This window comes from Centroberyx gerrardi, chromosome 4 (genome assembly GCF_048128805.1).
Source record: "Centroberyx gerrardi isolate f3 chromosome 4, fCenGer3.hap1.cur.20231027, whole genome shotgun sequence".
NCBI classification, from domain to species: domain Eukaryota; kingdom Metazoa; phylum Chordata; class Actinopteri; order Beryciformes; family Berycidae; genus Centroberyx; species Centroberyx gerrardi.
In genome coordinates, this window is record NC_136000.1 from 32143477 (window position 1) to 32169124 (window position 25648).

Below are 25648 nucleotides of genomic sequence, written 5' to 3' on the forward strand. Positions count from 1 at the left end.
CATGCTGCCATTTTCCAATCATCGAGATCCATCTTGAGCCAATGTAGCTGCTGTTCCAAACAGCATCTAGCAAACTTGATGTGTATTATGAGTCTTTTTTCTTTGTATACGTTTTATACATGGGAGAGTTTGGGAAGTACAAAGATAAGGTAAAGTCATGGGCATATTGGCTGTTGTACAGAAGAGGATTAGGGCCACATGTGAAAAATCTATTTGAGTTCTGAGTTTAAAGTCAGAATTCTGAGAAAAAAGTCAGAATTCTGAGATTAAAGTCTGAGTTCAAAGTCAGAATTCTGAGAGTAAAGTCAGAATTCTGACTTTAATCTCAGAATTCTGACTTTGAACTCAGAACTCAAATACATTTTTCACAAGTGGCCCTAATCCTCTTCCGTACTTTTGTGGGACTCAAACCTAGTAAAAGTAATCAGAACTAACAAAATAGAAATTTTAATTTATTTAAGGTGATGGATCCAGTGATGAGGTTTGCATGCATATTATCTACACAACATGACATGAAAAATTAGTCAGACCGTTGCATGGCATGTACTGGTTCCATTTAAGGGTGCTCCGATCGATCGGCCACCGATTGTTATCAGCCGATATTCGTTCTAAATAGTTTGATCGGTGGTCTTTATAAAAGCCGATCAGATGACGCAAAACACGCGAGACAATTTCTCTACGCGCTGCTAAAATGGCTTCACTGGTCTGGCAGTTCTACCAGGTGTCTGAAAAAGACAATACATTTGCAAAAATGTTAGGGAGAGACGAGTTGGGAAGAGATCCAAACAGAAGTGGTCTCTTTGTGTGGTCTGTCTCTCGCTCTCTCTCTCTGTCTCTCTCTCTCTCTCTCTCTCTCTGTGTGTGTGTGTGTCGTGCTCTTTCTCGCTCTCTGTCTCACTCACTCTCTCTCTCGCTCTCTGTCTCGCTCTCTCTCAATTGTCAATTCATGATACTTTCTCATCTCTTAATTTTAATACTTAATATATAATGTTGTTAAGAATAGTTAAATAAATAAATAATGCTACACGATGAATAGAAGGCTTCAAATAGACCCTGTAATCGGTGATCCGTATCGGCCGATGCTGCTTCTATCTCCTGCAGACATCACTTATACATTATCGCCATGTAATGTAATCGTGTTTGTCTCTGATCAGATGATGTCTGTTTCCTGTTTGCTTCCTGTAGGGCCGGGCTCATTCTCCAGTACTTCCGGGTCAGTAGAATACAGGTAAGAAAGGAACCTGACAATGCTAATGACATTGTCCTGGGTTTCTGGTGGACCTTACTTCTCTTGTTGTTGCGTCCCTTTACGGTGTTGGTTATCTTGTTTGCTATTGCCTGTCTTTTTCATGACGCTGAACATTAGTCATGCTTGTAAAACACTATGGGTTACATTGCTGTATGTAGTAAATTTGATTTGACCCCAAATGACAAGAGTACAAGGATCTTTTAATGGTCAAAGTAGGGTCAAAACTACACGTGTAAATCGAGGGAACCAACAACTCACCTGATTCAAACCAAACCAACTATATGTTTAAAAACGCCCTCATTTTAACTCTTTTCCTCCTGTTGGCTCACTAGCTACTGCTTCGTTAGCCATTACTTGTACTACCTACCATCAGCTCACCAGATTGTACATAGCTCAGTATCTGTGGTCACATGTAGCTCAGGCAAAAAGCATACATTTTTGTGGCTCACAAACTTCAGGTGACATGCCACCATCCCTCTCTGTCTCACCCCATCATTTCCCTTTACCTCCCAACTGACGTGTGAAAGCAGAAAGGGCGTCATGAACGCTCTCCGTGTTTCTCAGTATTTCAGAGGAGGAGCCGGGCCCATTGCGGAGCGACACCGAGGGAAGAGGAGGGACGAAAGTCAGCAGGACGTTCAGCTACCTCCGCAGCAAGATGAGCAAGAAAAGCAAGGTGAGAGACGAACCCTTTGTCTCTCTGTGTATTTGTTTGTTGGGTTTTGTGTGCGTGTTTACAGTGACATAACGCTCCCTCTGGCGGCCATATTGGAGGTCCTCAGCTCTTAGCAACAACGGTTGAGAAAAGTTAGGTATTTCTGAATAGACATGGTTATTTTCTGTGCTGTTTTTGACTGGGAACTGATCATTTCACCGCTGATACATCTGATAGACTTTGTGTTTAGATAATGTCAGCTAGCTAACCATCACTGTCTTATTATAAACACATCTGATTTACACCATAGCTAACACAGGGTTGCCCTCTCTCAGTCTGAGGAAAGTGACTAGGTTAGTCTAAACACATCGGCTAGCACGTGATATTTTTTTCCCTAGATGATGAGATCATATTGGCTCAGTGAGGACAGACTGTGGATTGGCTCATTCTCTCCTGCAGAATCGCCGAAAAGAATTCACTTTCTGAAAATACAGACCGAGCCCATGACATGAAAATCTCAGCTGACCAAAGTTAGCAGCCCTGAGCTAACATTACTTAGCAGTGACGAGTGTAGTGCCATATTAACATTAACATTGGTTGCTTTGCTAAATTAGCCTGCTGGCTAGTTAGCTAGCTAACAGTTTGTCCAGGTTGACTGAGCTGACTCTTCTCAAGCTACAACTCAGAGTGTTTTGGAGTAGAGACTGTGTCACAGTAACCTACATTTGGAAATTACTTTATCAGACTATTCACTTTCACTTAGAACGGCACTGAATGGATCTACACCCACACCACAACAAGCTTTTTCAGGTATTTCTCTTTTTCTAGCCTGGTTGTTATATCTTTAGGCATTATTTGCGCACTGCCAGTTCTATAGTGAACCTCCATTACGGTGCTAGATGTTGTTGCAGGGAGTTGTGACACAACTGCAAAGCCTTTATATTCTCATATCTCATTCTCATACTGAACCACACAGCATTCTCTCACTCTTTCTCACACATTTAAACACAAACGCATACACAAACACAGCAGGGTAGATTGCCTCATCAGCAGCAGATTATAACAGGAAGCATAAACTCAGCTCTGTGGTTTAATTCTCTCCTCCTGCATGACTTCAACAATATCAGTTCCTCTGATGCCAAATGCACTTCATAACTTACTGGGCACTACATTGGAAGTGAGTGTTATTCTCTGGGTACATTTATGCATGTCTACACATGTCATTTTTAAAAATAGCATCGCTGTCAATGGGGAAAATTAATAGGTTTTTCGGGCGTATCCCTGAAACAGCGGCTTTTTGGAGCTGCAAAATTTCAGCAGGAAACTGATGACAGACGGTGCAGAGAAAGAGGAACCAATACAGTGCTGCGGTGTGTGTGTGTGTGTGTGTATACATACAGATGTTAGCTAGCTCACTTCCTGATTTCAAAGCAGACAGACAAGCAGCGGCATGTACACAGTGACAGTCCGTCAAAACGACAGCAGACAGACAGACAGAGAGAGCGAGACAGACAGGCCCACACAGACAGGGTTTTAGAGTATTCAGAGGGAGAGCAATAGAAAGAGGGAGAGACAGCGAGACAGAAAGACAGGAGGGACGATAGAGAAAGACAGATGGGAGAAAGACGGAGAGACGGATGAGCTGAAGTCAGCCATGCTGTGTAAGAGGTTCAGTCGCTCCGTGAAGTGGAGAGGAGAAACCAGATTGGATGAGGTAGGAGGAAGATGGTGGTGGTGATGATGATGATGTGTGTTTGTGTGTGTGGATGAAGTGTACCTCAGCATGCAGTGAAACATACAATGGTGATTGTAACTATTATACAACTATTTAAAAATGTCATTACAAAGTGCAAATAATATAATTTGGATGGAGAGCTTGTGAAATTGTGATGGGCAAGGGTTAGGGTTAGGGTTAGGGTCTCATTTGTGATTATTACAGCGGAATAAAATGTTTTTTCACATTTTCATATTGCGATATATTGAATTTCGATATATCGTCCCATCCCTAGATGGTAGTGATGATGGTGATTACGTGGTGATGATGAGGATGATGAGGATGATGCTGGTGGTAGTAACGAGAATGATGACGACGATTTATCAAATGAATTTCACATTTGTGAAACACATGACATCACATGGGCAATATGTGGAACATATACAAATATGTGTGGTTTTGGAGCATTTTCTAGTGCTCCACATGTTATAACATGTGATAACAGTTTTTCCACATGTGGACACGTGGAAAAACATGGAAATTCATGTGGTTTTTCTGTAAGGCTACATTAACTCCTGCAGCCTGTCCATCCTCAATATTTCTTCACGCATATTCAACAGATACAGTGTATTGCCTGTAAAGTCAAGTTTCATCATCAGATTCAGCATCATCAGATCTTCAGATCATTCCTCTCACCTTCCACCAGTTGAAAAGTGAACAAAAGCTGAATCGCGCAAGTAATTCCTCTTGGAGGGGAGAGCAGCGGAGTAGCAGTAACTTACTGTTGTGTGCAGTAAAAAGTTCACGGTTGCGTGTGTGTATGTGTGTGTTCAGACAGAGCTGGTGGGAAGATGGTGGGAGGGTTGAGTCACCGTTATGTTAAAGGTTTTTCTGTATAATTTCTCATTCATTTTCGCAACACTGGAAGCTTCACGGCTATTTTAAGCCTCATAACTCTGACCCACTTTACATATACACTCAACACAAATTCATAGTGAAGATAGTTTCCGTCCACGTTGATGCTCTGACTGTATCTAGGCAACCGAACCATAATATGCTTGTGTTTACAGCAAACCAGACAGCAGCAGTACAGTATGACGCTACAGTAGCCTTACTTATGGGAAATGACTACTTCCTGCATTGACTGGATTATAGCTCACACTGTATATAGGGCCAATAACAGAATATCACAGAGGAAAGACAATTATTTAACCATGGTATGTACTATTTTGGTCTCACTCTACTCTATTCTAGGCTGGAACTAGGACTCAGTAGGCTACTCAGTAGTATACAAAAATAGAAAGCAATTCTCAACAATAAAATACAATTCTGATCTGTTTTCCCAAAATGTTGTGGTTCATAGTTGGGAATGATTTTGTCCCTCTCCTGCTTCACTAGTTATTAATAAGAATAAGAATAATATTGTATATTATTTATACAGTATAGCACTAATCTAAAAGCAGAGTTTAGTTTAGAGGTGCTTTGAAAAAGGCATAAATAAGAATGGTAAAGTGGTTAGAGATTAAAAGTGGGCAAAATAAAAAAACAAAAAACATAAAAAAGATCATACGGAATTAGAAGTTTAAATAAGTTAAAATAAGTCAAATCAACATTAGTCTTGAGTGTCTCTGCTTCTTATGCAAATAATAAAGGAAGTAAGGTAGTTGCCAGTACTTAAAGGAAGTAAGGTAACTACCTTACTTCCTTTAAGTACTTCCTTTAAGTACTGGCAACTAGTACTTAAAGGAAGTAAGGTAGATGCCAGTACTTCAACAAGCTTCAACTTTTGAAAAACTGCTACTGCTTCTGCCACTTTTGGAGCCTAGTAATTAAGGTTTGACTAATGTTGGGGTCATAAGGTACTATAGATCACAGGCTGGATGCTGGATGCTTGATCTTGGTATTTGTTCATAGAGTTGCAGTGCAACTATTCCGTACGCCAAATCCCTGATAATCACAAATAAAACAGTGATCTTATACATACACCTCACTATAATGGATAAGTGTAAGTGAAGTGTTGGACTGTTGATTACTGTTTAATTGGACTTGGACTTGATCATTTGAGCCTGGCTTGCCCTTGCCAAATTCGAACAAAGCCGGAGACGTAAGAGCTTCGGTGAGCCAGAGTCCGATGAAATCCACAAATTTCAAATTGTTTTGCGAATGATAAACTTAAAAGCTAATAACATTTCTTTTTAACAATATTTCGGTAACGCTTTATTTTAATTTCCTAATAATTTCCTAGAAAGGAACTGTTAATTTCTTTCCTGGAAAGAACCATGAAATGATGTAGTAGTTCTATAGAAAATGTCAGTAGTCTGGTGGAGTGGATAATAATAATACTGTCAATTTCTAAAATAATTACCTGGAAAGAACTGCAAAACCATAAATTATTTATTAGACAAATATTAGGCAGAGGTCAATTATCATCATATTTTTTGAATTCTTAATTTTAGTTAATTTAAAATTTTCTATATAACTACTAGGTTCTGTCTTGGAAACAACAGAAGAAATTGGAGGAACTTAACTACCTTGAACTTTCTCTATTTTCCCTATAATTTCTCCCCTCCCATAAGAAATGAACAGTTCCTTTCTAGGAAATAATTAGGAAATTGTGGACCCAGAAATATAAAGCGTTAACAATATTTCTGAACTATTGCTGAATTTCAGCCAGGTGACTTCCTGGACTTGACCCAAACAGCATAAACTTGGTGGGAAACGTGCGATTACTTGTCAAAGTTTCAAAGTTTGATTCAGGAAAGGAAAGAAATGTCTTTGACAATTACTTTCTTTAGGTTTGAGCAAAATGTTGAGGCCCACCTGCGCTCGCTTTATGGTACAGCAGTGTAATTTTATCCCTGAAATGTCCTTAATTTCTCCATTACATAAACATTAATTATCCATTAAAAGTAAAATAGCTTTAAAAAAGTATTTTAAAGTAAGATTTATTCTTAATATTCATTAAGGGATTTTTCAGGCCTTTTGTGCATGGTTTACAGGGTTATTAATGAGTTATTAATGGAAAAGTTCCTGTCTCCCTGGTATTTTACATTAAATTAGAAAGTAAGGAGTAAAGATTAAGGGGTGTTTAAGGAGGTTTTGATGGGATCTCCTCGATTAATAACTCCCTTATTTAATTTTAAGGGGATTTTGCATGAATTAAGGGATGAAGTAATGTGAATTAATGAAAATGTAAGGTGATTTTAAGGGATTACTGATTCGTAGAGACTGGACTGAAGTTTGACGTTAAGCTAATCTTGGTATCCCGGTGTACGTTGGATGTTAAGCTAATCTTCTCTCTCTCTTTTTTTCTTTCCAGGAGAAGGACAAGGAGAGGAGAGGAGAGAAGGAGCGAGAGAGTAAAGAGAGAGAACGGAAGATGGTGAACAGTCATCTCTTCACGCCGGTGAATCCTTCCTCTTCCGCAGCCTGTCAGCAGTGTACCAAACCTCTCGGCACCAAGGAAGCCTTCCTCTGTAACAGTAAGATAGAGTTGCCACTCTTTTTCTTCTTCTTCTTCCTTCTCCTCTCGTTTCTTCCTTCTCCCCCTCTTCCTCCAAACCATGAATCTCTCAATGCCTAAAGAGCTTTCTGGCACATGCTTCATGTTCCCACTCTCCTCCTTCCTTCCTTCCTTCTTTCCTTCCTTCCTTCCTCTTTGGTGTTATTCTTTCCCTCCTCCTCCTCCTCCCTTCCTCCTCCTTTTCCTCCTCCTCTCTCCTTCCTCCTCTGCGGCCTGTCCCCGTCTTGTCCACATGAAGTAATCTCTCTTCTGTTTTCATTATGATTTATCTCTCTCACTTCCCCTCGTCCCCACTTCGTCTTTATCTCTGGGCTTCTCATTCATTCCTTGATTAGAATGAACTTAGCCTTGATTTGACTGAGTGCGAAATCCTCACAACTCCACATTTGACTTTTTTTGTAGATGCATTTTTTTTTATCTAATAGCAGCAGGAAGTATCCACGCCACAAGCAACTTTAAGAAACTACTTACTAGAAATCCATTACTTTTTCTCGTTTTATATCCTTTCAAAAGTATTTCTGCTTTATTGAGATTAAGTTTTTACCATGAGTGTTTTTGGATTTTTGGAAAATTTGAATGGATGATGTCAGAGTCCCATTTCCTAATTGGCAACACCCAAGGCTTGCATTTATACTGTATCACAAGGATATTCATAATGAGTCATGATGCAGAATAATCATCAACATCATACATCATTTTCTGTCTAAATTACAGCCATGATGGAGCAATTTCTTTGCCTCATGGAGAGACATAACTTGATATAATCTGGTGAGAAAGTATCTTAAGTATGTACAGCATGTGATTTTAACAAGATCAACAGGACTTTTCAGCATCAAAATGATCATGATGAAACTTCTTTAAAACGTTCTTTCAGCACCGTTTATTAGTATGGAAATCCCTTCCTTATAAAAAGATTTATAAAAAAATTAAAAAAACTTACTTAAGCTTTAGAAAAAAAAATTATTGGTTAACCATCAAAAAAAAAAAAAAAAAAGTATGGAAATCCCTGAGAATAACTTAACAGGAAGTTGTTGGTCTGAAGAGGCAGGAAATGATGCTGTCGCTGTCTGTCTGCAGTCATACACGGCAGTTTTCACAATCACGATAATATCACAATAATCCACCCTAAAAACATGCAAAACGCATTGTGCAGTGCATGATATGGAGTCGCCAGCCAGAGGGAAGTTGTCTTGCCGTTGTCTTGTCTTGCAGGGAAAGGGGAAATTATGTAGATTCCCACAAGTCTTCAGGGACCTTTCAGAATCTAAAATGACCTGAAAGCTATATATATATATACCACATACACTGGACTTTTATAGAAGATAGGTTGTGCGTAGAAGGATCGATGGTATCAAATTCAGATAAATATCATTAATGAGCCATAAACCATATATATCTGTTTAACAAATTACATATACTGTACAGAATTTGTCAAAAGTTTGGGGACACCTGATTGAATGTACTATGTTTTTCATTATCTTAAAGCCATTTTGATCTAAAGGCTTACGCTTAAATGCTTGAAATTAGTTTCTTAGGCAAATATAAATAGTGAAGTTGATCCTATGTATGAATTTATTTCCAAAGCCTTTGCCTTTCCATCAAGGCAAAGAGCGGCTACTTTAAAGAATCTAAAATATAAGATAGTTTTGATTTGTTTAACACTTTTTTGGTCACTGCATAATTCCATTTGTGTCATTTCAAAGTTTTCATGTCTTTACTATTATTCTAAAATGTGGAAAATAGTAAAAATAAAGAAAAATGCGACATGGATGAGATGGGTGGCCTTCTGCTGGCCAACTATCCTCTCCGTCGGTCTTGCAGGCTATTGCATCACCCTGTGTGTGTGTGTGTGTGTGTGTGTGTGTGTGTGGCTTTGACATAACTGCTAGACCACTATTACTATAGAGAAAAACTTCTTGTCTGATGCGCAGAGACAGAATTAAATTATGTTCACCGTGGTTTTGAACGTTTATCTTTGCTGTTCTTTCTTGTCCTATACTGCTTTCCTCCATAGTTGTTGTTGCTATGACTTTTCCGCTCTGTTGCTGCTAGTCTCACCTTGATAGCCACAACCAGCTCGCCACTGGCCACACCCGTACGACACACCCACAGCGAATAGCATACGCCCCAAAACGCCCCAACATCATTGAAAAGCCAAATCCAGGCAAACGGGGGATTTAGGCATGAACGCTCAGGTTCAGAGACAGACACAGACTGATAATGTATAATATATCCCATTTATTTAGTGTTACTCTAGTCAAAAGAGTTGCATATTGCAGCTTTAAATTAAGAATTAAGATTAGAAGGTATGCTTCTAATGATCAATGCGTGTTGACTGTTTGCAGACTGTGGTGTCCATGTCCATAAGAGCTGCAGAGAGAGTCTGGCTGTCTGCACCAAGAGCAAAATGAAGGTAGGTCTGGAACACATGACATGACATGACATGACATGAAATGACATGACATGACATGACATGACATGACATAGCATTAGCATTTAGTGGGCACCTTTTATCCAATGTACCTTACAGTACCAAGAGTGCACACATACACACACACGTCTGTATTTCTATACTTGGAGGACTTTCCACATCTTTCTATCCTCGTGAGGACATTTGGTCCCCATAATGACAGAGGTACAAGAACACACACACCTGTTCCCCATTCAGCTGCATATCCCACAGTCCCACTTTCTCACAAGATTTTTTGTTGTTGTTGTTTAAGAGGAATGCACTTCATTTTAAAACTCATCTTTGTTATTCCTATGGTGTAGGGCAGTCGATCAGTATTGACCAACAGAACTAGAGAAGCGAGACGTGAACCTTTAACGAGAGGAGTGATTGGATTGACGAAGACCACGGGAATAACATACAGTATGTGAGGTCTTCATTTGAGTGATAGCTCCCTTTTAATAATGTCGTGTGTTTGTTTCCAGCAGCAGTCGTTGGTGCCAGAGGCTGTTCCTGGGTCAGCTGTTAACTTGAGGAGTAAATGTAAGAACAAACACAAACTAACAAACAGATTTGATTTGATTTGATTTGATTCAATGAAACTTGATTGATCCCCATGGGGAATTAGAAATTCAGAATTAATCAACCTGTTCTCTTAAATTCAGTTGTAAATGTAAGACCACACATTCAGTTTTACACTGGCCACAAACAAACTATAAACAAATTACAGAGTAATTACTGTGTATTTACATAGAAATTATCATAAAGTAACTGGTAATTTCTGGTAGTAACAAATAACAATTTGTAGTTATAATGTGTAATTTCTCAGTTAAATGCTGGTAATTTCTGCCGATAACAAGTAATAACGAGTAGTAAGTTGTGCAATCATTGCTGAATAATTACTGTCATACTTTGCTTATTATTACCAGCATTTAACCTACAAATTATAATTACAAATACTTACTCATTATTACCAGAAATTACCAGTTACATCCTTATAATTTCTATGTAATTACACAGCAATTACTCTGTAATTTGTGTACTGTAATGGAAAATGCTGCCAAAATTTCTTGCCTTCCTCAAAGATTTTAAAGCAATGATATCTCACATTTTGTATGATGTTTGTAATTGCTTTTTAGAATGTATGTTATTTGTTGTGGAAGGCTTGACTGAATGATACAGTGTTTTTTCTTTGTAAATTTTGTGACTATGAGACTACCTGATTAAGTAAAGGAAAAATGAAAAAAAATGAAATATTTCCTAAACTAGGAATAACACTGAAGAAGTCCCAACAGCCACATCTGCATATGTTATGTTAAAAGTTCACAGTTCTATTTGCTGATCTTAAGGGGCATTTTTTGTTTATGTCCATAACCAGCTACGTCTTCAGCATCGTCGGTATCCTCATCATCGTCGTCGTCGTCACGGGAACGTTGGTCCGTCCTCACCAGCCCTGAGGACCAGGTCTCCATGGTGTTTCCGCGGAGAAACCCCAGCATTCTGTCTTTCAACACACACAGCAACCTGGCCAAGAGCATCTCCACCAGTAACATAGCAGGGTGAGATGCCTTTTATTAAATAGAAGAGTTATCTGCCAGTCATGCCATCTGCCTCAGATATGATGGAGGTTCTGAAATGTAATTTTTTTTACACATTTTCTTTATTCGTTCAATTGCTTCGTAATGTTTTCTATATATTAAGTCTTCATTTAAAGGCAGTAATGCATATTAGAATCTCCATTATTGAATAGGTGTGGTGGGTCACCCTGCCTTAAGGAGTTGGTAACCCAAAAAAAAATATATGTATATTTTCAATGGAGAGTTTTAGTGTCCTATGATGGTCTAAATGCTGTTTCACCCTGACAAGAATACAATTCTGGATGTATTCGTATTTTTCTGGCTTCAAAATTTAAAGATACCAAATATTGGCACAAATTATCAGCTATACACACCATCAACTACTCTAACGTTTCCTCAAACTCCACTTATAGATTTGTTGAAAATGACTCTTCCTTTTGAAGAATATAAAATGTTAGGAAAAGCAAACACATAGTGTGGTTACTTGAACCAATCAATCAAACCTTTTGGATGGGTTTGTTCCCTGTAGGTTAGATGAAGTTCCTCTGAAAGGCCTGAAGTTTCTGTCCCAGTCCACTGACTCTCTTCATCACGGAAGCAAAGTCAACGCTTCGACTGAGTCGCTCACCGATGAAGGTAGGATCAACCACACACACACAATGTACAAATAAGTGAAAACCTCATTCACCTATTCGGTCATTCACTTGCTCACTAATTTCGGGACATGTATGTGCATGTGTGTGTTTAAAGGTACAGAGATGATGGACAGTCAGTTGATGGGAGAGTTCGAGTGTGAGGTGAAAGATTTAGAGGCCGATTCTTGGAGCGCCACGATGGACAAGAAGTTCCTGAAGATGCTCAAGAAAGACGAAATCAAGAGACAAGATGTCATCTATGGTAAAAAAAAAAAATCATCAATATTATAGTTGTTGTTGTTAGAAAGTTAGAAACTAGACAGCAGAGGTGTGGAAACCTCTGCAAACCATGAATCCCACAATAATAGAAAGTACATTTATAATAGACTTTCTCTCTCTCTCTCTCTCTCTCTCTCTCTCTCTCTCTCGCTCTCTCTCGCTCTCTCTCTCTCTCCCCTCCCATAGAGTTGTACCAGACAGAGTTCCATCATGTGAGGACATTGAGGATAATGGCTGAAGTTTACTATAAAGGCATTCAGAAAGAGCTGCAGATGGACACTCATACTCTGGACAAGGTAAATAGCGTGCTCAGCAATCTCCTGCTTACTCATGCACGCTTGTGTGGAATCTGATCAATATGTCCCATTAGAGTAAATTCATGTTAAAGCAATATTCCACTTAGTTTTAACAAGGGGGTTATTTGGCACTTGACCACCATGAAAACCAGAATATAAATTAATCACCAAGATCGGATGCAGCTGGACGAGTTAGTAGCCTTCAGATTTTTACTTCCCATTCGTTTGAATGAGGCCACAAAAATAACCTGAAAACTGACATTTAACACGTTGGTGAACAGATTCAACAACAGATCCTGCTTTTAAAACAATAAAGCAGTCCTGGGTCCATCATTTTGCATTTCTATTCTTGGTTTACACTAAAATTAGTATTTAAAAATAAAAGTAGATCCGGTTTCCCAAACAGGAACTATCTCCCATAAATGATATCCCTCCGCTATGTTCTCTTCTATCAATAAAAATGCTATTTGGCAAAATTGTGTTTTAAAATGTTGGACCCACAGTCAATTGAAAATCACAGTAACAGGATCTGTTGTTGAATCTGTTCACCAACGTGTTAAATGTCAGTTTTCAGGCTATTTTCGTGGCCTCATTCAAATGAATGGGAAGTAAAAATCTGAATGCTACAAACTCGTCCAGCTGCATCTGATCTTGGTGAAGTGGAATATTGCTTTAAGGGCTTCCCGTAGACAACCGGTGTAGTATTGATCTATTCTACAATAAATATGTAATTAGTCAAACTGCATCATATCCATCATATCAGAGATGGATCACCCCGACTGGACCAGATCCCATTGTTAATAAAAGATATACTGTATTGACAAGCCATGTAACTAATATATCTAATCTATATATCTAATATACACACACACACACACACACTCACACTAAAATCTGGTTTATTTTCACTTTTCTCCTCTAGGTTTTCCCCATGCTAGACGACCTGTTGGAGACACACACACACTTCCTCACCCTCCTCCTGGAGCGAAAGAGAGCCTCATTGGCTGAGGGCCGGAACGACAACAGCTTCCTCATCCGCATTATTGGTGACGTCCTTGTCAATCAGGTGAGGAAGATGAGAAAATTGGCTAAAAATGGCTTAGAGTTATTAAAAATGGAGTTTATCAAATTGCTTTCAAGGAAACCATAAAAATAAGCCCTAATCGTCAAAATATATAAGTCATTCAGTTATCACTATTATGACAATCATGATTTTTTTTGTTTGTTTTATCTTTAAAGATGACTCCTGGTTTACAGCAACTATAATAACATTTTGCTCTATTATTCTATTGTTTTGTTCAGTTTTCTGGCTGCAATGCCGAGCGCATGAAGAAAGTTTACGGGAAGTTCTGCAGTCGTCACAACGAAGCTGTCAACCTCTACAAAGAGCTACACGCCAAGGATAAACGCTTCCAGGCTTTCATCAAGGTCAGGACTGATTACACTGTTGATATCCTCTATATACACTGAACAAAAATATAAATGCAACACTTTTGGTTTTGCTCCCATTTTTCATGAGTTGAAATAAAAGATCGAAGACTTTTTCTATGCACACAAAAGGCTTATTTCTCTCAAATTTTGTTCACAAATTTGTTTAAATCCGTGTTAGTGAGCACTTCTCCTTTGCCAAGATAATCCATCCACCTGACAGGTGTGGCATATCAAGATGCTGATTAAACAGCATGATTATTGCACAGGTGTGCCTTGGGCTGGTCACAATAAAAGGCCACTCTAAAATGTGCAGTTTTATCTTGAAAAAAGACATTTATTAGGCACTGAACTATGGATCTCACATGACTAGGGCTACAGATATGCATTTTTTGAAAACCAGTCAGTATCTGGTGTGACCACCATTTGCCTCATGCAGTGCGACACATCTCCTTCACATAGAGTTGATCAGGTTGTTGATTGTGGCCTGTGGAATGTTGGTCCACTCCAACACGCTGTCGTACACGCTGATCCAGAGCATCCCAAACATGCTCAGTGGGTGACATGTCTGGTGAGTATGCAGGCCGTGCAAGAACTGGGATGTTTTCAGCTTCCAGGAATTGTGTACAGATCCTTGCAACATGGGGCCGTGCATTATCATGCTGCAACATGAGGTGATGGCGGTGGATGAATGGAACGACAATGGGCCTCAGGATCTCGTCACGGTATCTCTGTGCATACAAATTGCCATCAATAAAAAGCACCTGTGTTTGTTGTCTGTAGCTTATGCCTGCCCATACCATAACCCCACCGCCACCATGGGGCACTCTGTTCACAACGTTGACATCAGCAAACTGCTCGCCCACACGACGCCATACACGCTGTCTGCCATCTGCCCGGTACAGTGAAAACCGGGATTCATCTGTGAAGAGAACACTTCTCCAAAGTGCCAGACGCCATCGAAGGTGAGCATTTGCCCACTCAAGTCGGTTACGACGACGGACTGCAGTCAGGTCAAGACCCTGGTGAGGACGACGAGCACGCAGATGAGCTTCCCTGAGACGGTTTCTGACAGTTTGTGCAGAAATTCTTTGGTTTTGCAAACCAACTGTTGCATCACCTGTCCGGGTGGCTGGTCTCAGACGATCTCGCAGGTGAAGAAGCCGGATGTGGAGGTCCTGGGCTGGCGTGGTTACACGTGGTCTGCGGTTGTGAAGCCGGTTGGATGTACTGCCAAATTCTTGGAAACAACATTGGAGACGGCTTATGGTAGTGAAATGAACATTCAATTCACGGGCAACAGCTCTGGTGGACATTCCTGCAGTCAGCATGCCAATTGCACGCTCCCTCAAAACTTGCGACATCTGTGGCATTGTGTTATGTGATAAAACTGCACATTTTAGAGTGGCCTTTTATTGTGACCAGCCCAAGGCACACCTGTGCAATAATCATGCTGTTTAATCAGCATCTTGATATGCCACACCTGTCAGGTGGATGGATTATCTTGGCAAAGGAGAAGTGCTCACTAACACGGATTTAAACAAATTTGTGAACAAAATTTGAGAGAAATAAGTCTTTTGTGTGCATAGAAAAAGTCTTAGATCTTTTATTTCAACTCATGAAAAATGGGAGCAAAAACAAAAGTGTTGCATTTATATTTTTGTTTAGTATATATTAAATATACTTTAAGGAAACGAAGAATCTCCCGATAGATGTTTTGTGATTGTCGATTGTCGCAAAAACGTCCAAGTATTCGTTCATGGAAAGCAGATTTTGTGAGTTCTTGTTTCGGCCTTTCCGCTTAAGTGTGTGTTTGTTTGTACCTTTGTGTTTTCGCAGAGGATGATGAGCAGCAGTATTGTGCGGAGGCTCAGTATTCCAGAGTGTGTTCTATTGGTCACCCAGAGGATCACCAAATATCCAGTTCTACTCCAGAGGATACTCCAGCACACGAAAGGTAAGGATGATACAAAAACAGAGTGAATTGAAATGCACAAGGCCTAATTTCTTTAGACATTTTGAAGTAGAAGAGTCGATGAGTAGAAGACTAGATGAACTGACCTCATCGCTCCTGTTTCTCTGCTCTTACAGACACAGATGAAGACCACGGCTGTGTTTCCGATGCCTTGCGCTGTGTTAAGGAGCTGATCACCGCGGTGGACAGCAAAGTCAACGAGCAGGAGAAGAAGCGGCGGCTGAAGGATGTCTACAGGTATACCAGTCTTACTACAGGCCAGATTTACTGGATGTACTGTCTTCTAAATGGTGGATTTCTGACAGTTTCTGACCCTGCCATAACCAGACTGAACCACAAACATTTGTAGTGTAGAGTAATAGCTCGCTTCGTACCAAAGGGGTGGGATTTGCCTCATCGGGACAGTTCAGTTTAAAGGTCCCATATCGTGTAAAACAGGATTTCCCTTGCCTGTTTGATTATAAAGGAGTTGGATGGTCTATCTAAACATGGTGAAAGTATCAAAACGCACGGTCGCCAACTAAATCCACACAATCCATATTAGAAAAGCGAGCCTCTAAACGAGCCGTTTGGACTTCCGTAACTTTGTGGCGTCACAAAGGTTCGCTCGTTATCATTTTTGTAAGAAATAATAGACTAACAAAGTGTTTTTTTCAAAGCAGTCGAGCGGTTGTCATTGTTTATTACCGGAGAGTTTTCCCTACCTGTAGCAGCCTGGCTGCGGTGTCTCAAGTTTCACTCTTGAAACGATTAGCCAATCAGAACAGAGGGGTCGTTAATATTAATGAGCCTTAAAGACACAGCGACATAAACAGCCTGTTCTTGGTAAGGCTCAGAGATGCTGGAAAATGAACGTGTAAAAATGGATTGAGAGTGTTTTTGGTACATGACATCACACACACAGCTTTGAATGGACCTCAAGACATAAAATAACACACTGGAAAGTGTAGAATATGGGACCTTTAACACGTTTGTGAACAGATTCAACAACAGATCCTGCTACTGATTTTCAATTGTGGGTCCAACGTTTTATAACATAATTTCTCCAAATAGCATTTTTATTGATAGAAGAGAACATAGCGGAGGGATACCATTTAGGAGAGATAGTTTATGTTCGGGAGACCGGATCTACTTTCATTCGTAAATACTAATTTTAGTGTAAAGCAACAATAGGAATGAATGACGACGGACCCAAGAGTGCTTAATTGTCTTAAAAGTGGGATCTGTTGTTGAATCTGTTCACAAACATGAACCCTTTAAGGCCCTGACCTTTGACCTCCACTGAAGCTTATTCTACTGATGCACTTATGGTAAAGAGAACCGGCGAAACGACTAAAATGGAAATTTTTCCCTTATCTCCTAGTCGCACCGACAGCAAGTCCATCATGAGGATGAAGAGCGGTCAGATGTTTGCCAAAGAGGACCTGATCAGAGGGAGGAGGCTGCTTCACGACGGAGCGCTGCAGCTGAAAAACTCCGCCGGACGCCTCAAAGGTTCCCTCATTTATTTTGCCCCATTCCTTTTTCTTGTTCATGCTCTTCATTTGTCTTGCGTTTGTCTTGTCTGTTCATTTATTTGCTTTTCCATGCGTCAGTTCACCAAAATATCTTTTGTCCAGGCTATATCCAGTCCCACGATGCTCTATAGACCTAATTAGTGAACATTACCTCATTAAAGAGTAACTAAACCCCAAACCCAAATCTGTGGTGAAGCCTGACATCTAACGGTGAAAAGTAGGGTACTGAACTGGCCATCTGCTATTGGCTGGTCATTGGTGCCAGGTGATGTCACCTTCCATAGAGTACAACAGGTGGTGATGTCAGGCTTCACCACAAATTTGGGTTTTGGGTTTAGTTACACTGTAATGATCAGTTTATTCATTAATGACCAGTGGAGTTGAATGTGATCTCAGCTCTCTGGCTGCCTAGTTGATCAGCTGCCTTCATCCCCACTATGGTGAACACAGTAGCAAACACAACATATTACATAAATAAGCAGGTACAACAGCTTGATTTATTGTAAAATGCATAATATGTGTACTGTATGGAAGCAGTCCATGCAGACTAATACATGAAGAATCCAGAAGTACATTCTCCCATTGTGTAACATCATCTAAATTAATTTGCACGTGAGAAAAGGGAGATGGGATCGAAGTTCTTTCCGTTTATGAGTTACATACTGCTCAAAAAAGGATTTTAAGCAGAATTTGATCCAGAGTGCTGCTGTCCTCTGACTTCCTTGTCCCGTGTTTCTCTGCCCTCTGTCCAGATGTCCACGCCATGCTTCTGTCAGATGTGTTGGTATTTCTTCAGGAAAAAGACCAGAAATACATCTTTGCCTCTTTGGTAAGTTGTGATCGGAAAGACTGAGAATTTATGATTTATTGTCCTTTTTGTGCAGGAATTTCCCCTGCATCTATTTAAAACACTAGATTAAAACAAAGGGAAATCAAAGCACAGTCGATACAGTCAACATACTGTATAGTGCAAGGCTGTTTTACTAATGACCGTTTCACCTCTTATCAATGTGATCCTCTGTTATCCTACTAGGTATTTTAAGCTAATCATTGTTTCTTAAAGATGCGACTGTGTTGGGAATTGAATGAACTCTGTCTCTGTCCTCAGGATCAGCGCTCTACAGTTATCTCCTTACAGAAGCTGATCGTCAGGGAGGTGGCGAACGAGGAACGAGGTCTGTTTCTTTTCTTTGAGTTGAGTGAAATGAAAGCGAACTGAGCCTGTGATGTGATGAATGTTCCTCTAACCCATCGTCTGATTTCTCCCTTCCAGGTCTGTTTCTGATCACAGCTGGCACAGAGAAACCGGAAATGGTGGAGGTGTTGGCTAGCAGCAAGGATGAACGCAACACTTGGATGGCCATTATACAGGAGGCCATGCACTGCATGTAAAGACACACACACACACACACACACACACACACACACTGAAACAGCCACTACTGACTCCATGTCTGTTAAATACTACAGAAAATACTGTTCACTCAGCTTTCAGATGGTCAATACTTGTAGCTGAACTGAGCTACACTTTATCGGAACATTCTTAATAAATACATGAACATTTGAGACTGGGAGTGTATTTGACTTTGGTGTGTGTGTGTGTGTGTGTGTGTGCGTGTTTGACAGGGAGAAAGATGAGGATGAGGGAGTTCCCAGTGAGACAGAGGAGGACAGGAGGCAACAGGAGAACAGAGCCAAGGAGATCAGAGGTGACTACCCACCTCTATTCTATTCTATTCTATTCTACTCTACTCTATTCTGCTATGTTATGTTATGTTATGTTCGATTCTACTGTACTATATTCTTATATTCTTTTTTTGAATTCTTTTTTTCTTTTCTATTCTGTTCTGCTCTATTCTATTATACTTGGTTCTATTCTATTTTGCTATAGTTGGTTCTATTCTATTCTATTCTACTGTATTCAATTCAGTTCCTCCCTGTTCTGTTCTATTCTACTCTGCTATTCTGTTCTGTTCTATTTGATTCTATTCTGTTGTGTTATATTCCATTTGGTTCTTTGCTGCTCTATTGTGCTCCACTGCATTTTGTTCTTTTTCAGGTCTACTGTTGTATAATCCATTTCTATTCTATTGTTCTTGACTTCATGAGTTTATTTGTGTGTGCCTATTATTCCAGAAGTGCTACGAAGGAAAGACGAGCAGATCATCTCCCTATTGGTGGAGAAGGTCCACATCTTCAGAGACCTCTGCGACTGTAACCCCGCCCCCGACGATACCAGCCCACCGATCCGAGAGCGCATGCTGTTCAGGGCCATGCCTGACAGCGTCACGAAGGGAGAGCCAATCATGAAGGACGCCCTGAGGGAAGGTGAGTGGAGACGGCCCAATCAGACGAGGTTTCCGCTCAGCCTCAGAGTTGAGACGTTCGGAGAGAGTTGTGTGTGAAAGAGCGAGAAAGAGAGTTCATTTTGTATCATTCCGTCTCTCTTTCTCTAGTTGAGACACTGCATACCTTAGTAAACAGTGGCCCATGTGGAGCAGGGTGCAGTACTCCAGTCGGCCTAACAGGGGGCGGTGTGGGACCAGTGTGTCTGCCCAGGAGAGCCGAGACCTTCGGAGGCTTCGACAGTCACCAGATGAACAGCGGCAAGAGTAAGACACACACACATTCACACACACACACTGATGCATTATACTCGCATGCAGGTTGGTGCACACATACTGGACCTATACGTCAACACTTGTACACTTAACCCCCCTTTACCTTTTAATTTGAAAATTTTCAAGGCACAAGTTTTGCAAAAAATTTAATGAATTCAGAAATGTTTTTTTTTTTTGTCATGGTGAAAAAAACCTCTGAAACAGCAATTTGGACCATCATGGGACACTAAAATGCCATTGAAACCAAGTATAATAACAAGAATAATAAGGTTTATCCTACATGTCCATTGATAATCGCCTTCTGTAATAAAAAAAAAAAAATGCTAATTTCCTGATGCCCTCAATCTTTCCCTCACTCTTTTCTTCTCTTTCCCCAGATGGAGAGAAAGAAGAAGGGGATGAATCACTGGACCTTCGCAGGACCGAGTCAGACAGCGTGTTGAAGAAGGTATATGTGTGTGTGTTGTGTTTTTATACTAGTATTAATATTAAGTAATTAAGTAATACTCATAAAAGTACTACATTGTTGTTCAATACAATATCGATATCTGGAGCGATATCTAGATAAATTATTTATTACGACAGACTTCATTTGTGATAAAATAGGTAAAATGAATCATTACTAATAATAAATCAGTTTGAAAGAAAATTTGTGATGACAAGATGCTGTAATAGAGGATTTTTTTATTTTATTTTTTTTTTACCTATGAACAAGCACCTTTTTTCATGTCAAATACTTGAAACCTGGAAAAACTCAATCACAAACATTTTGGCAAATATTGTAGTATAATATCTGTGTCATATATCTAGTTTATACTATACAACTCTAATTTCTACTATATGAGTAAAATGTGTCTAAAATGTGCATGCCATGGTCAGAGATGGTGCGGTGGTGAAGGAGATTAAAACCGACCCAAATCTAATTTCCCATGTCTTGCTAATATCTCAATGACACAAAAAGCTATTCTAATCGCACTCTATATGTAATCTCTGCCTACGTGATATAACAGTATGGTTATATATCCATATAACCATACTGTTATATCATGTATCATGTATGTGCTGTAAATTGCAACATGAAGTGTGTGTCTCTACCTCAGGGAGCCACGACCAGCCTACAGGTGTTGCTCAAGAGAAACAATGAGGTAAGTGTGGTTGCTTCCCATTTAAATCATAGCCACTTTTTCAGTTTCTGGCAAGATGCATTACCCAGCAAATATTTAGACGCTGAATAGGTGTTTATACAGTATGACGGCCTGTAAATGTAGCATCAAAATGAAAGTTGAGACGACGTCCAAATTGTCCTTAGCTGCTACCTCTGCACCGCTTTGTAAAATTAGAGACTAAGAAGTTTTTTGATATCAGTTCAAAACAGTTTCCAAAGCTGTTTTAAAGCTGCACTAAGCGATTTTCCGACCACTAGAGGGTGACAGAAACCGCAACACATTTGTAAATAAAGCACAGCAAAAAGCTGCTACTTTTTCAGGAATGGGACGGGGTGAGCGCTGCTTTTAAACAGCGAGGGAAGAGACAAGCTAGTTTTAAAAAAAAGAAAAGCTACTGAATGGGCCGGGAGGAGCTTCATTCCGGAGCGGAATTTGACAACAAGCTTTAGAAAAGAGGTGAAAACAACAACACAGCTGCTGCTGTGTGGATATTGGTTTATATCATTATGTCTCAATGAAATCTCCACATAGCACACATTAGTTTCAGGACTAGTTGTAAGGTCTGATATCGCTTATTGCAGGTTTAATTTGAATTTTCGACCGTGCCATAATATCACGGTGTGAAAATGTTGAGCTCATTTGGATTGACGTTGAACTTGGCCACCTCTTGTACGTTCAGAGTCAAATGCTTGTTTGGGTAGGTTTACCTGAAAAACTTGAAAATCTACCCTTTTTTTCCTCAGCACTGAAACTGTAATGTGATATAATGCTGTGTTTATCCAGCAGGTCCAGCACAGTGTAAGAAGTCTTCATGACCTGCTCACTTCACTGCAGGTACCAGAAACACACCTTCAGCCCTATTTCAGCCAAGTTTAGACGCCATGTTCAGAATCCCTGCTTATTATAATTTAGTATGCAGATAACAGTTTCCGTCTCCCTCTGCCCAGGCTGTGGTGGTCCAGCAGGACTCGTTCATCGAGGACCAGCGCCAGGCCCTGAACGACCGGCCCGCCACCAGCTCCTCGTCAAGGCACTCCTCTTCTTCCTCCCTCTCCTCCTCCTCCTCCCGCCCCTCCTCCCTCATTGAGCAGGAGAAACAGAGGAGTCTGGAGAGACAGCGACAGGAGGCGGCCAGCCTGCAGGTTTGGTTTCACTTCAACATGTCTCACCTTCAGTCTGGCTTGTTTTTAGCACGTGAATCATGGGTGTACAGTATACTGATAAAATAGTGCATTATATGCTCTACTTAGGGCTGTGGCAATAATGTAATATAATAATTGAGTGACATAATGTTTATACACTTTGTTTTTTTGTTTCAGAAACAACAGGCCGCGCACCAAGAAGAAAAGAGGAGACGAGAGAAGGAATGGGACTTGAGGGAGAGAGGGCTGGCCGAGAGGGAGGAGAGGCTGCGGGAGGAGGAGGAGGAAGCCGGGAAGAGGCGCAAGGAGCTGGAGGAGGAGAGAGAGGAGCTCCATAGGAGGAAAGAGGAGTACCAGAGAGACCTGGAGAGACTGAGGGAGGCACAGAGGAGGCTGGAGAGAGACAAGGAGGCCCTGAGGAGAGACACAGAGAGAATGGAGGCCATGAGGAGAGAGGAGGTGAGCACTGGTGTACTTGTTTTGCTGTCCTTAAGAGAACCAGCTTGAGTTTTAAAGCCCATTCACATCTAGAACGATAACTATAACTATAACAATCACAGATCCTGTCATGCCATGTCTTCATATTTGTCTGTTCTCTATCCATTGTTTGCAGTCGGGCCAGCTTCCGAGGTACAAGCGGACCCCCTCCACCACCTCTGAAGACTCTCTGAGGTTCCACAGCTCCGGCTCTCTGGACCTCGATGCCAGAGAAGCAGCAGAACAGCAGAAAGAGGTACAAAACTTTTGATTTGTTTTCGAAAAGCTAAGGGAGACAACGGATGAGTTTGGCTGTAAATAAAGACCCTTTATGGTTCTGTAAAGAACCCTTTCCAGATCAGTTCCACATCTGTTCCCGATCAGTAGTATTAAAAGACATTTGTAAGAAAAAACAAAGGGTTGTTTCAGTCATCACAGTTCTATGTAGAACCACCAAGCTAACCAAAGAACCCTCGAAGAACCGTCTTCTTTCTGGGTGTGTTGTAGGTGGAGCTCTCGTCTTCTGCCCCGACCAAAGAACCCTTCCTCCGCATCGGTTCCAAGAGGATGGGCAAAAACTTCAACCCCTTCTCCTCCTCCTCCTCCTCCTCCTCCTCCTCCTCCAAGCCCCAGGGAGGTGAGAAGGAGTCCCAGCTCCCTACCCGACTCCTCCAGCTGGCCAAACCCAAGGAGAAGAAAGAGAAGAAGAAGAAGAAGGGGAAAGGTGGAGAGCAGACACAGAAAGGTACAATGCACAAGATTTTATGAACAAATTATATTCAGACAAAATATAAAGGATTTATTAATATATAATAATATGAAATATGACTTTAAAAAAACATGAGATTTTTTGTTTGTATTTTTCTAGGTTCTTAATAAGTCAGTGTTCAGTGTCCTGCTGTTGGGGTGGTGGTGATGGTTGGGTTTTTCATAGATCATCTAATTGTGATATTTTGTGAACTGATGATAAATCAGAACATATTAAATTCAATTTAATATAATACATATTTAAATGAATCAAAAATGTGCCTGGCAATAGTAAACCATTTAAGACCAAGCCCACTTCTGATTAGACACGCCTACTTCCGGTTCCCAATCAGGATGCAAGGCCTTTGCTAGCTAAACCCCAAACCCGAATCTGTGGTGAACCCTGACATCTGTGGTGAAAAGTAGGGTACTGCACTGGCCATCTGCTATTGGCTGATCTTTGTGCCTTCACCACAAATTTGGGTTTGGGTTTTAGTTACTCTTTTAATGAGAAAGACCTGGCTTTCCCTGTCTGGACCTGTAGTGAAAGCCAGGTTAATGTCAAGGCCCAAGCGAGCCCTTTTTAGCCCAGTAGTGGAACGCAGGCTGATGTTGTGCCCATCTGTCTCTGTCTCTCTAGAAGGCACAGTGATGTCAGATCCTCAGAACGATGGAGACATCTTCTTTTGCTGAGGACTTGGGACAGTGGGAATATCTTCTGCTGATCTTCTGTCTGAACTTCAAACCTTCCTAAGGAACCAGGCAACCACCTAGTGCAGCAAGTTAATCCTTTCACTGGCACCATTTTGAATTTCCAGTCGGATTAAACTGCACGCTTTCAAGAAGGATGCAAAATGGCCACATCTCCCTTTACTGACAATCTGGACTCTGGACAATCTCCAAGTCTTCCTGTCTCTGGACAATCTCCAAGCCTTCCTGTCTCTGGACAATCTCCAAGCCTTCCTGTCAGACAGCCGGTCTCAAACTATGGCTGGGACCCGTAATGGATGGTAAGCCTACTTCTGCTGGGTTCCCACATGGCAAGAGCAGTGATATGTTTTAATAAGCCTTGCTCCCAGGACGAGAGACTGAATTACCTGTATGAGTCCCAGACAATGATGATGATGATCTCCTCAACTAGATGCCGGATCCCTCTCGGAACTAAGTTTGAGGCGTCGGTTCAGTCAGGATTTTGATCAACTAATGTGCCAATAATATCCCTTGCTGTGTGACTGAGGGATCGAATAACCTACTATGGGTTAGAGATACGAAGAGAAAGCCTAGGAGGGACGGATCAAACAAAGGCAACGCGTGGAATACAATAGGAAATTTTGGATTTTTTAAATTTTGAGATTTTGGATTTCTTCCAGCTATCGTGAAGAGATAAGAGACCTTTGGACATGCGTTAAAACTTGTCCTTCTGGTGTGAAGACTATGGTGCTTTGAGTCAAATCTCCTCTAGACTTTTTGAACTGTAGCAAACCTTAGCTTTAAAATGAAGCAATAATAACCTAGTGGGCTATTTCTTTGTCATATTGCTGATGCTAACTTTAAATGCTCATGGTGCTGGGGGGTCCCCACCTCACCATGATGAGTGGCTATTACATTTTAATGACCCTGAGTCCCAGGATGAAAGACTACATTTACTCAGTTTGGGTGCCAGGCTGAAAAAGTCGAGGAACCCTTGGCCAGAAGTGTGATTTTTGTGCGAAATTGCATAAAAATAACATTTTTCTTTCAGTTGGACATCAATGTTTTGTTTCCTACATTTGTTTTAACTCTTGTTTTACCTGTCAAGTTGACAAAGAAGACATGATGGTTTACTGTGGGGATGGGGGGCGCAGCAAATGCTGTTTGGCATGGTGTTTGTAACGGTTCGTAACCCCTTACCTGCAGCGTCAGCGTACACAGCAAGACAGATATGAAAGGATATGAACCATGGACACACAGACATGACTAATCAATGACAAGTCAGTCACCGGAGAGATGGCTGAGTCTAGAGACGAGTTTGTCTCGTTGTCTATGGACGAGTGGTAAGGGAAGAGAAAGGGAGAGAGTTGGTGAAAGAAAGCTGTTTTCAGTGTGAGAGTGGGAATGATAGCCAAAGAGTCAGTGGTATTGGTGCCTTAAGTATCCGATGGCCACTTTCCTGTTGAATGTAATGACATATGGCTTGACAGTGGAATGAAATACATACT

The 25648-nt window shown here is 40.7% G+C and overlaps 1 protein-coding gene across 4 annotated transcripts in view; it reads left to right on the forward strand.

Moving 5' to 3' along the window:
- LOC139927816 (A-kinase anchor protein 13-like) overlaps window positions 1–25190 on the forward strand; it is a 56917-nt gene extending 31727 nt beyond the window's left edge. The window contains exons 11-38 of one of the 4 annotated variants that reach the window (XM_071920102.2): window positions 1186–1228; window positions 1814–1925; window positions 6938–7100; window positions 9487–9554; window positions 10076–10133; window positions 10969–11149; window positions 11697–11803; window positions 11918–12064; window positions 12268–12377; window positions 13300–13443; window positions 13680–13805; window positions 15645–15762; window positions 15897–16017; window positions 17144–17274; window positions 18050–18126; window positions 18406–18472; window positions 18571–18685; window positions 18924–19006; window positions 19434–19625; window positions 19754–19909; window positions 20296–20366; window positions 21019–21063; window positions 21868–21918; window positions 22032–22226; window positions 22404–22685; window positions 22840–22959; window positions 23211–23448; window positions 24091–25190. In XM_071920102.2, the coding sequence (XP_071776203.2) occupies window positions 1186–1228; window positions 1814–1925; window positions 6938–7100; window positions 9487–9554; window positions 10076–10133; window positions 10969–11149; window positions 11697–11803; window positions 11918–12064; window positions 12268–12377; window positions 13300–13443; window positions 13680–13805; window positions 15645–15762; window positions 15897–16017; window positions 17144–17274; window positions 18050–18126; window positions 18406–18472; window positions 18571–18685; window positions 18924–19006; window positions 19434–19625; window positions 19754–19909; window positions 20296–20366; window positions 21019–21063; window positions 21868–21918; window positions 22032–22226; window positions 22404–22685; window positions 22840–22959; window positions 23211–23448; window positions 24091–24143 (3374 nt within the window). In that variant the 3' untranslated portion in view covers window positions 24144–25190. The remainder of the gene's footprint in view (window positions 1–1185; window positions 1229–1813; window positions 1926–6937; window positions 7101–9486; window positions 9555–10075; window positions 10134–10968; window positions 11150–11696; window positions 11804–11917; window positions 12065–12267; window positions 12378–13299; window positions 13444–13679; window positions 13806–15644; window positions 15763–15896; window positions 16018–17143; window positions 17275–18049; window positions 18127–18405; window positions 18473–18570; window positions 18686–18923; window positions 19007–19433; window positions 19626–19753; window positions 19910–20295; window positions 20367–21018; window positions 21064–21867; window positions 21919–22031; window positions 22227–22403; window positions 22686–22839; window positions 22960–23210; window positions 23449–24090) is intronic. The other 3 variants (XM_071920104.2, XM_078282982.1, XM_071920103.2) reach the window with 3 other exon arrangements.
- Window positions 25191–25648: the final 458 nt, after the last annotated feature.